This window comes from Paroedura picta, chromosome 6 (genome assembly GCF_049243985.1).
Source record: "Paroedura picta isolate Pp20150507F chromosome 6, Ppicta_v3.0, whole genome shotgun sequence".
NCBI classification, from domain to species: domain Eukaryota; kingdom Metazoa; phylum Chordata; class Lepidosauria; order Squamata; family Gekkonidae; genus Paroedura; species Paroedura picta.
In genome coordinates this window covers 97,431,627-97,447,276 of record NC_135374.1, presented here as the reverse complement: position 1 = coordinate 97,447,276, position 15,650 = coordinate 97,431,627, and the positions used below count along the sequence as shown (strand labels likewise).

Sequence of the window (15,650 nt, the reverse complement as noted above, 5' to 3'; positions counted from 1 at the left end):
GGGCTTCCCTTCTGACTCCCAGTGAGTTCAGGTATCTCCCCTGCCAGTAACTGTTATCCCCTCCCCTGCAAGGGAACTCAGGTGAGCTCCTTGTGATGCCATTTCAGTAGGTCATCAGTTACTAGGCGAAGGTGGGCTTCACTTCTGACTCCCTGTGAGATCACATATCTCCCCTGCCAGTAACAGTCATCCCCTCCCCTGCAAGGGAACTCAGGTGAGCTCTTTGTGATGCCATTTCAGTAGGTCATCAGTTACTAGGCGAAGGTGGGCTTCCCTTCTGACTCCCTGTGAGTTCACATATCTCCCCTGCCAGTAACAGTGATCCCCTCCCCTGCAAGGGAACTCAGGTGAGCTCTTTGTGATGCCATTTCAGTAGTTCATCAGTTACTAGGCGAAGGTGGGCTTCCCTTCTGACTCCCTGTGAGTTCACATATCTCCCCTGCCTGTAACCGTCATCCCCTCCACTGCAAGGGAACTCAGGTGAGCTCTTTGTGATGTCATTTCAGTAGGTCATCAGTTACTAGGCGAAGGTGGGCTTCCCTTCTGACTCCCTGTGAGTTCAGATATCTCCCCTGCCAGTAACAGTCATCACCTCCCCTGTAAGGTGAGCTCTTTGTGATGTCATTTCAGTAGGTCATCAGTTACTAGGTGAAGGTGGGCTTCACTTCTGACTCCCTGTGAGTTCAGATATCTCCCCTGTCAGTAACAGTGATCCCCTCCCCTCCAAGGGAACTCAGGTGAGCTCTTTGTGATGCCATTTCAGTAGGTCATGAGTTACTAGGCAAAGGTGGGCTTCCCTTCTGACTCCCTGTGAGTTCAGATATCTCCCCTGTCAGTAACAGTGATCCCCTCCCCTGCAAGGGAACTCAGGTGAGCTCTTTGTGATGCCATTTCAGTAGGTCATCAGTTACTAGGCGAAGGTGGGCTTCCCTTCTGACTCCCTGTGAGTTCAGATATCTCCCCTGCCAGTAACAGTGATCCCCCTCCCCTGCAAGGAAACTCAGGTGAGCTCTTTGTGATGCCATTTCAGTAGGTCATCAGTTACTAGGCGAAGGTGGGCTTCCCTTCTGACTCCCTGTGAGTTCAGTTATCTCCCCTGCCAGTAACAGCCATCCCCTCCCCTGCAAGGTGAGCTCTTTGTGATGTCATTTCAGTAGGTCATTAGTTACTAGGTGAAGGTGGGCTTCCCTTCTGACTCCCAGTGAGTTCAGATATCTCCCCTGCCAGTAACAATCATCCCCTCCCCTGCAAGGGAACTCAGGTGAGCTCTTTGTGATGCCATTTCAGTAGGTCATCAGTTACTAGGCGAAGGTGGGCTTCCCTTCTGACTCCCTGTGAGTTCAGATATCTCCCCTGCCAGTAACAGTGATCCTCCTCCCCTGCGAGGAAACTCAGATGAGCTCTTTGTGATGCCATTTCAGTAGGTCATCAGTTACTAGGTGAAGGTGGGCTTCCCTTCTGACTCCCAGTGAGTTCAGATATCTCCCCTGCCAGTAACAGTCATCCCCTCCCCTGCAAGGGAACTCAGGTGAGCTCTTTGAGATGCCATTTCAGTAGGTCATCAGTTACCAGGCGAAGGTGGGCTTCCCCTCTAACTGCCAGTGAGTTCAGATATCTCCCCTGCCAGTAACAGTCATCCCCTCTTCTGCAAGGGAACTCAGGTGAGCTCTTTGTGATGCCATTTCAGTAGGTCATCAGTTACTAGGGGAAGGTGGGCTTCCCTTCTGACTCCCTGTGAGTTCAGATATCTCCCCTGCCAGTAACAGTGATCCCCCTCCCCTGCAAGGAAACTCAGGTGAGCTCTTTGTGATGCCATTTCAGTAGGTCTTCAGTTACTAGGCGAAGGTGGGCTTCCCTTCTGACTCCTTGTGAGTTCAGATATCTACCCTGCCAGTAACAGTGATCCCCCTCCCCTGCAAGGAAACTCAGGTGAGCTCTTTGTGATGCCATTTCAGTAGGTCATCTGTTACTAGGTGAAGGTGGGCTTCCCTTCTGACTCCCTGTGAGTTCAGATATCTCCCCTGCCAGTAACAGTCATCACCTCCCCTGTAAGGTGAGCTCTTTGTGATGTCATTTCAGTAAGTCATTAGTTACTAGGTGAAGGTGGGCTTCCCTTCTGACTCCCAGTGAGTTCAGATATCTCCCCTGCCAGTAACAGTCATCCCCTCCCCTGCAAGGGAACTCAGGTGAGCTCTTTGTGATGCCATTTCAGAAGAAGAAGAAGAAGAAGAGTTGGTTCTTATATGCCACTTTTCACTATCCAAAGAAGGCTCAAAGTGGCTTACAGTCGCCTTCCCATTCCTCCCCCCACAACAGACACCCTGTGGGGTGGGTGAGGCTGAGAGAGCCCTGATATCACTGCCCGGTCAGAACAGTTTTATCAGTTCCGTGGCGAGCCCAAGGTCACCCAGCTGGCTGCATGTGGGGGAGCGCAGAATCGAACCTGGCTTGCCAGTTTTGAAGTCCGCACTCCTAACCCCTACACCAAATTGGCTCTCTGCAAGGGAACTCAGGTGAGCTCTTTGTGATGCCATTTCAGTAGGTCATCAGTTACTAGGCGAGGGTGGGCTTCCCTTCTGACGCCCAGCGAGTTCAGATATCTCCCCTGTCAGTAACAGTGATCCCCTCCCCTGCAAGGGAACTCAGGTGAGCTCTTTGTGATGCCATTTCAGTAGGTCATCAGTTACTAGGTGAAGGTGGGCTTCCCTTCTGACTCCCTGTGAGTTCAGATATCTCCCCTGCCAGTAACAGTGATCCCCTCCCCTGCAAGGGAACTCAGGTGAGCTCTTTGTGATGCCATTTCATTAGGTCATCAGTTACTAGGCGAAGGTGGGCTTCCCTTCTGACTTTCAGTGAGTTCAGATATCTCCCCTGCCAGTAACTGTTATCCCCTCCCCTGCAAGGGAACTCAGGTGAGCTCTTTGTGATGCCATTTCAGTAGGTCATCAGTTACTAGGTGAAGGTGGGCTTCCCTTCTGACTCCCAGTGAGTTCACATATCTCCCCTGCCTGTAACAGTGATCCCCTCCCCTGCAAGGGAACTCAGGTGAGCTCTTTGTGATGACATTTCAGTAGGTTATCAGTTACTAGGTGAAGGTGGGCTTCCCTTCTGACTCCCAGTGAGTTCAGGTATCTCCCCTGCCAGTAACTGTTATCCCCTCCCCTGCAAGGGAACTCAGGTGAGCTCTTTGTGATGCCATTTCAGTAGGTCATCAGTTACTAGGCGAAGGTGGGCTTCACTTCTGACTCCCTGTGAGATCACATATCTCCCCTGCCAGTAACAGTCATCCCCTCCCCTGCAAGGGAACTCAGGTGAGCTCTTTGTGATGCCATTTCAGTAGGTCATCAGTTACTAGGCGAAGGTGGGCTTCCCTTCTGACTCCCTGTGAGTTCAGATATCTCCCCTGCCAGTAACAGTCATCACCTCCCCTGTAAGGTGAGCTCTTTGTGATGTCATTTCAGTAAGTCATTAGTTACTAGGTGAAGGTGGGCTTCCCTTCTGACTCCCAGTGAGTTCAGATATCTCCCCTGCCAGTAACAGTCATCCCCTCCCCTGCAAGGGAACTCAGGTGAGCTCTTTGTGATGCCATTTCAGAAGAAGAAGAAGAAGAAGAGTTGGTTCTTATATGCCACTTTTCACTATCCAAAGAAGGCTCAAAGTGGCTTACAGTCGCCTTCCCATTCCTCCCCCCACAACAGACACCCTGTGGGGTGGGTGAGGCTGAGAGAGCCCTGATATCACTGCCCGGTCAGAACAGTTTTATCAGTTCCGTGGCGAGCCCAAGGTCACCCAGCTGGCTGCATGTGGGGGAGCGCAGAATCGAACCTGGCTTGCCAGTTTTGAAGTCCGCACTCCTAACCCCTACACCAAATTGGCTCTTTGCAAGGGAACTCAGGTGAGCTCTTTGTGATGCCATTTCAGTAGGTCATCAGTTACTAGGCGAGGGTGGGCTTCCCTTCTGACGCCCAGCGAGTTCAGATATCTCCCCTGTCAGTAACAGTGATCCCCTCCCCTGCAAGGGAACTCAGGTGAGCTCTTTGTGATGCCATTTCAGTAGGTCATCAGTTACTAGGTGAAGGTGGGCTTCCCTTCTGACTCCCTGTGAGTTCAGATATCTCCCCTGCCAGTAACAGTGATCCCCTCCCCTGCAAGGGAACTCAGGTGAGCTCTTTGTGATGCCATTTCAGTAGGTCATCAGTTACTAGGCGAAGGTGGGCTTCCCTTCTGACGCCCAGTGAGTTCAGATATCTCCTCTGCCAGTAACAGTGATCCCCTCCCCTGCAAGGGAACTCAGGTGAGCTCTTTGAGATGTCATTTCAGTAGGTCATCAGTTACTAGGTGAAGGTGGGCTTCCCTTCTGACTCACAGTGAGTTCAGATATCTCCCCTGCCAGTAACAGTGATCCCCTCCCCTGCAAGGGAACTCAGGTGAGCTCTTAGTGATGCCATTTCAGTAGGTCATCAGTTACTAGGTGAAGGTGGGCTTTCCTTCAGACTCCCAGTGAGTTCAGATATCTCCCCTGCCAGTAACTGTGATCCCCTCCCCTGCAAGGCAACTCAGGTGAGCTCTTTGTGATGCCATTTCAGTAGGTCATCAGTTACTAGGTGAAGGTGGGCTTCCCTTCTGACTCCCAGTGAGTTCAGATATCCCCCCTGCCAGTAACAGGGATCCCCTCCCCTGCAAGGGAACTCAGGTGAGTTCTTTGTGATGACATTTCAGTAGATCTTCAGTAGATCTTCAGTAGTTTCTAGGTGGTGGTTGGCTTCTCCCTTGACTCCCAGTGTGTTCAGATATCTCCCCTGCCAGTAACAGCCATCCCCTCCTCTCCAGGGGAACTCAGGTGACCTCTTTGTGATGCCTTTTCAGTTGGTCTCCAGTTTCTAGGTGGAGCAGGGCTTCACTTCTGATTCCCAATGTGTTCATATATCTCCCTAGAAAGTAACAGGCATACCCTACTGTCCAAGGGAACTCAGGTGAGCCCTTTGTGATTTAATTTCAGTACGGCTCCAGTTTCTAGGTCGGGGTTGGCTTTCCCTCTGACTGCCAGTGTTTTCAGATATCTTCCCTGCTACGAAAGCTCACACCCTGAATAAATCTTTGTTGGTCTTAAAAGTGCTACTGGACTTTGATTTTATTGACAGCAAGGAATTACTTAAATCACTGAGCTCTTGAAATATGCTGTTTGTAGGAGGGACACTAGAGCCCCTCCCTGTGGTGCATTGGTCCAAAACTGGATGGGGCCTTGTGACATTTTCAAAGCAAGAGAATTCGTGCTCTAAAGTGACTCTAACTTGCCTTAATTGTCTCTGGGAACACCCTGGCATCTTGTTTTGCCCTGTGAGCCAGAACTGCTTCTGTTATATCATCCATCTAATTAGGCAAGTCAAGCCTCTCTCTCTCTCAGCCTTAACTCCCCATTCCTACTTACGAGGCTAGTTATATTGATTTGGGCTAAACTGTCTCAAGCACTCAAAAAGGACTGTCTAAATGTTGTTACTTTTCTTTTCTGCTAGAAAAACGATCCCTGTTTTGTAATTTTTTAGAGGATTCCCCTCCTCTTAATAACATGGATGTGTACATGTTTTTTTGTCCAAGTCCTTTTTTCACCATCAGCTAAAACCTCAAATGGTTTATCGAATACAAGTCACAATACAGAAACCCTCTAGGTGGTGGTTTTCAAAACCTAAGGGAAGCTTCTCTATATGTTTCTTCTGCCTAATTGACAGAACTGTAGATAGGGGGAACCCTCTACCTCCAGATTAACCAACTGGGAATCATAAAAATCCTTCTTACAGATAGTGCTTGTCGAAAACCAAATGGCATGCCTCCAGTTATTGTAAAGACTTCATTCAACAGAGGCTGGAAGTCCTGTTGCTAAGTCTTTACCTCAGAGAGAGAGAGAGAGAGAGAGAGAGAGAGAAGAGAGACTTCTCTGGAGATTTTTGTTTCTCTGGAGACTTCATTTCATGTTACTGAGTGGTTTTTGTCCTGCAAAACAGTTGTATCTAGTTAGTGTATAACAAGAGTGGCTGTGTCCTAATTTATATCTCAGCAGAAAAAGAAGCCTTTGTCACACATTTTACAAAACCAGGGAGTCTCTGAAAGACAAATTACTCTTGTTACACTGAGCTATCCTGCCACATTATAATTTTCTTTACTTGTATTGTACTGTGTAAGACTGGCTGCTTTCCACTGAAGTAAACCTGAAAAAGCTGTTGTAAAATGGCCATAAAATGGAGTTGTTCCACTTCTGACTACATATTAGGGAGTAATTTTTGGGAACATCTTTTTTTGTATTAAATGCTCTGTATAAGAAGAAAATTAGCACATGCCAGTAAAGTACAACCCTTTCCCTCAGTGGGCTAGTGTTCTAGTTACAGGAAGGGTCTTCTTAAAAATGAAAGAAAATTTACAATGGTATATAGCCCACAGTATTACCTTATCGTGACCACTGCTGCGCATACAGATTTGGTCTAAAAGGAGAAAGGTCAAAAGAGATGTATGATGGGGGAAAGAGTACCAGCTGGGGGAAAGGCTTTGAAAGCACAGAAGGGGGACTGAACTATCTAAATGACTGTTAAAAAATCAGGTCTCTGATCATTGCTACTAAACAGGGAGCAATGCTTGGACATCCCTCCCAAGATAGTGATACGACTGCTTTGGTGATAATGTTGAGTATGGAGGTTGTTGCCATGATATAGGGTTGGCCTAGCTATTGATCTTCCCCCTTTATGCCATCTTAGACCCATTGGACTTACAAGGATGAAAGTGCTTTGGACAGCATTATTATTAAGCCAATATTGCAGTTAGAAGAAGAAGAAGAGTTGGTTCTTATATGCCGCTTTTCCCTACCCGAAGGAGGCTCAAAGCGGCTTACAGTCGCCTTCCCCTTCCTCTCCCCACAACAGACACCCTGTGGGGTAGGTGAGGCTGAGAGAGCCCTGATATCACTGCCCGGTCAGAACAGTTTTATCAGTGCTGTGGCAAGCCCAAGGTCACCCAGCTGGCTGCATGTGGGGGAGCGCAGAATCGAACCTGGCATGCCAGATTAGAAGTCTGCACTCCTAACCACTAGACCAAACTGGCTCTTAGCATATTCAATTAGCATATTCAGAAACGAAATAAATGAGAAATCCAAATGTAAGAACAAGCAGAAAAGAAGGAACAAGTAGGGTAACTGGGACATGATATTACATTTGTAGCTATATTTTTCACCGAGCAAGTCAAAGCTGTCTGCATTTTTATACAAATGCTTCTTTCTAAATGAAGTCTTGAAAGAGCCCATATGGTATAGTCTATCCCGGTCTAATTAACCAAGGCTGTAAGGTCAGTTGTCCACTGGTGGAAGTATAATGTTCGATGATTATAATTGTAATGTTTCATTTATCTTGCTACTGTTCCTCATTCAATCGACTTGGGGGGGGGGGAGGTCTAAAGCACCACAGAAAAGCATATGTATTCCACAGGCTACATTGAATGTTACCTTCAGTTCTTTGTCCAACCCCTAATGGGTTTTCATTCTAATGTTCTAATCTAGCATTAAATCCTATGGTCTGTCAGAATTATACATCCCATGGGACAATCTTCTTGTAGAAGTTGAATATTTATTTATTCGACTTATTTCCTGCCACTCTCATGGCAGGCTCATGGCGGGTTACAACAGTCGGTTAAAACCCCATTAAAATCCCGCCGGACATACATTAATACAGACTCCTAAAACAGTTAAAACATGGTGATCACTAACCTGCTAGCCCCTGAGAAATCTAATGTAGGAGTAATGTCTATCCTAATGTAGGAAGCACAGATCACATTGTGGGTGCTGCGCTCTTAACTGGGGGGCCCATCAGATCTTCCTTGCCACGTCTGCCTCATCCATAAACCTGGCAGAAGAGCTCCATTTTGTAGGCCCTGCGGAATGTTGAAAGCTCCCGCAGGGCCCTTAGCTCTTCCGGGAGCTCATTCCACCAGGTAGGGGCCAGGACTGAAAAGGCCCTGGCTCTGGTTGAGGCCAGGTGCGCCTCCCTGGAGCCGGGAATATGTCCAAAAGCACAGATTAAGCAGGTCAAAGTGCAATTCTCAAGACTTTCTGGGGGGTTAGCCCCACAATAGGCCTGATTCCGGATTCTGACTAAACTATCTTAGGGTGGCAGTGGCAATCTCCCACATGTTAACTTGTCAGGAAATGATAGATCCTTCAGGCATTGAATCCCTGCTTGTTGTCTCAAGCAATACCATACAATTGCAGGTTTACTGTCTTTACAAGGACTAGACCTAAATTACGCACTACAAATGCCATGCCATAGCACTGCTGCCTGGTGCTCATGTGCCACAAAATGGGAACACCCCACTTCAACCCTCATGATTTTAAATAGTGTATGTATTATTCTTCAACCTCTCAGTATAAGTCAACGGTTGGATTTTTCTTGAAATGGTTCATGGTTGTTTGATTACCACTCCTGGGTTGCCTGTCTGTATGAAACTCTAGCAGAAAATTTTAAAAAACATACACACACACACACACACACACCATGTGGACAAGTGTTGCTGCATCGCCAGACTGTCAACTTATCAGACTAATGGGTAGAAGATGAGGAGCAGTGTAGGGAAAAACCCTGAAAGCAGCAGTGATCAGCTTGTGTCAGGGGCTACAGAACAACTGAAGTGGAGCTGAAATGTACATTTTTGTTTTGTTGTTAAGGTCATGGACAGTGTAACTGTGGAAGATGTGACTGTAAAGAAAGATGGGTAGGGAAGAAGTGTGAACACCCCCGTTCTTGTCCCATATCAGCTGAAGAGAGTTTGAGAAAATGTCAAGGAAGCTCACATTTACCTTGCTCTGGAAGAGGTAGGTGATATCTCTCAATTTTTCAGGATTTAGTTGAATTGTTGCTTAGATCAGAGGCAACCTTGGCCCTACTGAATGGATGTTCAAAGATTCTGTTTTAGATTGTGCTCAAAGATTAGTGTTCAACAGTGCTCATTAATCAATTAGCAGTAAACTGGAGAAAAAAGGTACAACTTTGCCCTGCAATCCTAAGCAATTTGTCATTCGGACTGCTGTTTCCCAGGATTCATATGAGGGGGTAAGAGAAAACATGATCCCCATGTGGCTTGCAGATGTTAGGGGTGGACAAATCAGCAAACTAGATATCCTGAAGATCCTCCACTAGACAATGCCTGTAACCGTTTCATGATTTAAGGCATCCTTTATGACATCATGCAATTTTGCAAGGAAACTTAATTTCCTAATGATTTGAGGGAGGGGGGGAGTTGGGATTGGCAGCACAAATGTTGATTGAGATATATATAATTCATGTTTTATAAGGGTGGGTCGCTCCACGTGAATCACATTTCTCTGATTGATGTCATGGCAAAATGGGACTGGTTATTTCTTTTTGACCATCTGTGGCCGGCAGCCTCTTCCCGGCTCAGGTACAGAACACAGCTGCTCAGTTGGTCTCCTCCAGCAGCAAACACAAGTCAACAAGACTCGTGAGCTGGAGGCTGCTTAAGTATGCCGGTCGGCTGTCTGTCTGGCTGGCAGCTCCACCTACCCCATTCAGATTACGACATATGCCATTATTATGACTGTCAGTGAATTAGAGACTTGGTTCTTGGGTGCAATCTTGCAAAAGTTGTGACTAAGTCTCATTAAAAAGCAATGGAATTGTGACAAGTACTATTGATATCAGTGGGGTGTAACGATGACTTTTGCTGGATCCCACCCCATCGTTATTTAAACAGCACAATCAATTAAAATATATTGCAGCATTATGACTGTCGGTGTTTAAATTTGCGGGCATGTATCGTATCACTCTGCTGAGCAAAGTTTGAAGCCTAAGCGGCCAGCCTAAGGAAACATCATTCATCTTAAGTCGCTTTTCCTCTAAAAAAAGAGAGAGGCTAGAGGCCAACTGGAAATGTTGGAGGAAATTCCTCGAGACTAAGGAAGGATAGACACCATTGATCACAGTCCAATACAGTAAGTCTCAAAAATTACAAATGCCCAGGTTATGAAAAGCAAAATCCAGGAAGTAAGCTTGTAAGGCAGGGGAGGAGTGAAAAGAGAAGAGGAAGAAGAGTTGGTTTTTAGGCCCTTCTTTTCTCTACCCAAATGAGTCTCAAAGCAGTTTATAATCACCTTCCTTTTCTCTCCCCACAACAGTCACCTTGAGAGGTAAGTGGGTCTCAGAGAGCTCTGAGAGAGCAGTGACTGACCCAGGGTCACCCAGCTGACTTGTGGAGCAGTGGGGAATCATGCTGTGTCATTCCCCCCCACACACTTTGAGGAAGCTGCTTTTGATTAGAATCCACTGCTCTTAATCGCTACACCACACTGGTTCTCGGAGGGGGTAGCAGAAGACTGAGAAGTATTACCACACCCCCATGTATTCAAACTGACTTGGGAAATTAGCTTGTGCGTTTTTTTAAGCTCAAGAGATGGCTGTAAGTAGTGAGTTTCAGCAGGACGGCAAGAGACTTTAAAAGTTTTAAAGAAATACAGACTTTATTGAGGCAGTAAAATACTGGCACATTATAAAATGTTTTCTCACTCATGTGAAGAAAAGGCTAACCCTGCTCTAGAATGGTGACGTGAAATAGAGCACAATCAGTCAATGGCTGTAGTGGCGTTTTGACCAAATGATACCAATTAGGTTTCATGAAAAGGCTGTCAACATAACAATGACTCAACTTTATGCCCCAACTAGAGATGCTGACGAGGAAGTAGTTGAAAGCTTTTCTAGAAGTGTTCAGGCAAAATTGATCATACACCTAAACAAGATAGGTTGATATCATAGGTGACTAGAACACAAAAGGAGGAACGAATACAGAGTAAAATATTATTGGAAATAAATATAATATTTATATTATATAAAATATTATTGGAAAATTTAGACTTGGGTTAAAAATTAAGCAGGAGAGCAGCTCATAGAAATTTGTGAAGCTGACAATTTGCTCATTACAAACACATGCTTCAGGCAGCCAATCAGAGAGCTGAATACGTGGACATCACTGGATGGTCAATATAAAAATCAAATAGATTGTATAATCAAAAGCAGAATTCTTCTGTCTGCTAAAACAATACCAGAAGTTGATAGTGGTACAAACCATGAATTATTAATATCAAAAATCAGGATAAAGCTGAATAAAAACATTCATAGTGCCAAAATATAAATAACAGTATTGAAAATTTTAAAGAACATGTAAAAATGGATTCACATTAAAAAGTTCAATTGAATGTGAACTAGAAGAACTGTGTGATTTAAGTTGTTGAAATTTTATATTCCTTGACAATCATCAACCAAATCATGACTGAGAAATTGAAGGAGATTGAGACTTTGGGGGCCAATTATGAAGGAACTAGAAAAGATCCTTAAATGTAAAGAAGTTTCTGGAGACCAAGATCGATAATTCATTCTATGGTATTTCCATTACCATATATGGATGTGAAAGTTGAACAAAAAAATTGATTAATTTGAAATATGTAATTGGAGAAAAGCTTTGTGAATACTATGACCTACTAAAGACAAATAAGAGGATTCTAGATCAAATCAAGCCTGAATTTTCCTAGACATTAAAATGTCTAAATGGCTACCATACTTTTGTCCCATCATGAGAAGTCAAGACTTACTGGAAAAGACAGCAATGGTATTGTTATTGTTGTTGTTATTGTTATTGTTATTTATTAGATTTATTTCCCGCTACTCCCCATAGGCTCGTGGTGGGTAAAAATAGTCTTGTCCCCATTAAAATACCCATTAAAAGACTTTAAAACAATCCCAACATGGCGGAAAAACTCTCATAATTCCCACCCCCTGCTATCAGAGCGGCAGGGAGGATGGGGAGGAGATCTAACCTGCTAAACCCAGGGGAGCGGGGGGGGGGGATATTGACTCTCTTTTGCTGGTAGGAGAAGCTAAAGGCAATAGAAAAAAGTAAAACCTGACACGAGATGGATTGGTTCCGTAAAAGAAGGCATGGCCTTCAGTTTGCAAGGCCAGATCAAAGCTGTTAATGAGCATATGTTTTGGAGATCAATAATTCATAAGATTGCTATAAGTCAGAAGTAATTTGTTGGGACATTAAGACTCACAATGTATTTGGAGATCAATACTTTTCCAGGAATGGGAAGTTCCAGAAAATGAATGCTGGGAATTGGAAGCTGCATTACATACTATATTAAAACTTCTTAATTCTAAATTAAGAACATATTGTTTGGATCAGGAATTCTGCTTGACAGCAGTATAATATGTGAGTTGTATTATTAAACGAATGTTGACATATGTCAGTTTTTTTCATTCTAAAAAAACCCAATTGGTTACAGTATATAAGACTTCAAGGACACAAGAGGCAGCTTTGATTGTCACCCACTTCTGTGCAAAGATAATTCAGGTCAGCCAGCCCTGTATCCGGCCTTATTGCATGGCCAGATGGGAGGCTGTGCCTGGAGGCAAGAGGCCATCATCCAGAGGTGCCCTGGTCAGGTGGGCTGGGGTGGGCGGGTGGATGTCCTGGATGCCTTACCTGCCTGCTCCTCCCTATTTATTGCAGGGCCACTAGATGCTTCACTCTTGGATTGATATGGCTTTGCCAGCCACCCGCTCTACAATTCGGTTGTTACATAACATTATTGTGTTTCTCTTTGTGCATGCTTTGCGTTTTTGGGGCACAGGACAGAAGTGGTGGCTGTGTGCTTGCATGCTGTGGTTCTGGGGTCCCCCTTTTGGAGTCAGAAGGTAGAGCCAACTCAGCATCAATGCTATGTTGTTATCAATAAAGCGGTGGCCTCTTTTGTCCCAAAATCAGGTGGTCTGTCTTTATTTTGCATGAATACATGCCATGCCCCACAGGGCACGCAAGATGCAGATGATTTCCAAAGGTTCTGTTCTTTCATAGTTATAAAAATGTAGAGGAAGGCTGAAGGAAAAACATGGGAGCATGATTTGTTCTTCTTTGGTTCTTCATATGAAGTGATAATGTAATGCATTTTATTGCATTAGGATTTGTACCTCAGTCAGAAGACGTTGATAAGAACCTATTCTTAAAGCCATCAAAATGACATAAAATCGATTAAATGCAGATGTGAATGTGAAATGTGGTGAAACCCATTTGTTCTAATGGGTTTACCTTGTTAACTTTACCACAATTTGTTTGGCTCAGCCTCGATGAGGATTTGCTAGAGGATCTTAGGAACATTTCTCCTTGTTCATTACTGGTGAAGAGGGTGTAAGCTAAAACAGCAGGTAGTTTTGTCTCACACTATTATCCCTGGACATCCTCCTTCAACAGTGGTTCTCAACCTTTCTAATGCTGCGACCCTTTGATACAGTTCCTCATGTTGTGGTCACCCCCAACCATAAAACGATGCAAGTGTTCTTTCATAGAAATTAAACCGAAACTGACCAATGACGTGAAGATCCATGGTTCATGATTGTTTTTTTCCTATCATTCCAAGATAGAGATCTACCCTGCAAGGCTGTTGTGTGGATGGCGCCCGCTCCTCCAAGCTGCTTGCCCTGTGAAAGGGTTGTTCGACCACCAAATGGGTCCCGACCCCCGGGTTAAGAACCACTGCCCATCAGGATGATGTCAGTTCTCATGTACTGGTAGAAGAAGGGCCCAGTGGGGCAAAATACCTTTTGCTGTGACCAGCATAGAGAGATGGATGTGTCCAACATAGTTGCTTAATTTCTAAAGCCACGTATCAGCCTCCCTTGTAGCATGCAGGTTGGGAATGACTGAATCACAGCTGTTTATTTAAATACTGCAGGAAAAGAAATCAGTATGGGGGAGTCAGGTAGATTTCATGAAAATATGAAACTGGGGATGTTGGGCACAGGACAGAAGTGGATGTATATTTTTCTGTAAGAATAGGTCACGAAGTACTTAAGCGTAACAGCACAAGATTCATTATCTTGATGCAACGCAATCAGCTTTCTTTAAAATGACAGCAAATTTTTAGTTTTAAACGGATACTGCAAATCCCACCCTTAGCAACAGGCTTAACAGTTTGGGAATATTTTCTCATCACCAAATTGCTGTTATTATCATAACTGTTATTACCTAATCAAAGGATCAGACACAAATGTGAGCCAGACTCAATCTGGATCCTTTGTGTAGGGATTATTTTACGCTTGAGTGGGGTTTTGAGTGGAACAGAGCCCCAAAGTACAGCAGTAGTTTTGACAGATGGACTGTGGTACCAGAATCTGGAAAAGCCTGATGCTGAGATTGTGTCCCCCAACTCTGTATACCTTCTATTAGGTCTGTGTAGCTTGAGAACTGTTTTAGGATTTCTTACCCTGTGGAGATTGCACTGTGAGTTTCGGCTTGATATAACGTGCAGCAGTGTGGAACCAGGGAGATATTGCTTCTGTCTTGCCAGTGCCAGTTTAATAAATAAATAAAACTAATTCTGCAGAAACTTCACCACCTTGGTTGATATCTCTCATCAGTTCTTTGTCAGCTTAATTTTAAAATCAAGAATTTTTTTGCCATTGCAACTATGAGGAGAATGTCATTAGTATAAATTTCAGCTCTCTTGAATTCTTGTGAAGAGTCTACTGTTTGTTTTAGCACCTACTGATAAGAATATCAGATTTACTCCTCACTTATGTCTTTAGAATCCAAACCTACAGGAGCCTATTGGCAATCATTTAGACATTTATCTCTGAAGAAAGTGAAATTATTACGATAGCTGCCTTAGGGTATCTTAGGATCTCCTAATACTTTGGGTATATTTTCTGTGGTTCCCAGGATAATTTACATAAATTACATTATCCCAGCATAATTTGCATGCACAAAGTCCCATGTTCAATGCTCAGCATCTCCTGTCAAGACCATCAAGAGGCAGGTGATATGAAAGATCTATAACTGAGATCCTATAGAGTTATTGCCATTGAGAGTAGCAAAATACTGATGTTAATGAGCCAGCAGTCTCATTCATTATAAACTAGCTTCATTTGTTTACCTTATTGCTTAAAGGAAATGCACCCTAGATAAAGCCAAGTATGGATCTGGAATACTTAGGGAACCTCATGAATATGGAGGAGTCTATTGTTTTTTAACAAAATGCATTTAAATAATGAACTGAAAAGTGACTTGGATTACTCAGACGTCAGTTTTTATAGTACTGGTGGTCCCGGGCCCTCGGGACGCTCACCTGGCCTCGATCTGGGCCAGGGCCTTTTCGGTCCTGGCCCCGACTTGGTAGAACAAGCTCCTGGAAGAGCTAAGGGCCCTGACGGAGTTGTCAATTTTCCGCAGGGCCCACAAGGCAGAACTCTTCCGGCAGGCATACGGTTGAGGCAAGGGCATGGTCCCGTTATTCAATCTGGGATCCCCCTGTCCATCGTGTCCATCAATTGATCTGTTCCCCACTCTCATCTTGGCCCTGGCTGGCTGAGGGGATGAGTTTGTTTTTATTCTTTTACTATGTAAACCGTTGTGAGCTCAATTGGGAACGGCGGTATACAAATTCAATAAATAAATAAAATCTAAAGTATTTAAAATTGCACTTATTTAAAAAAGAGAGAGGATTCTTATGCCAAAAGATGCTGCTGGCTGGAACACTAGGCCACATCCTCTGTTTTTCTTCAGAACTATTACATTTACTCACATGCAAATCTGTAGAAGTTGAAGTGATTTAT

The 15,650-nt window shown here is 44.5% G+C and overlaps 1 protein-coding gene across 4 annotated transcripts in view; it reads left to right on the top strand.

Moving 5' to 3' along the window:
• ITGBL1 (integrin subunit beta like 1) overlaps positions 1-15,650 on the top strand; it is a 255,626-nt gene that overhangs the window by 165,393 nt on the left and 74,583 nt on the right. For all 4 annotated transcript variants that reach the window (XM_077343786.1, XM_077343787.1, XM_077343788.1 and 1 more), the window contains one exon: positions 8,699-8,845. In XM_077343786.1, the coding sequence (XP_077199901.1) occupies positions 8,699-8,845 (147 nt within the window). The remainder of the gene's footprint in view (positions 1-8,698; positions 8,846-15,650) is intronic.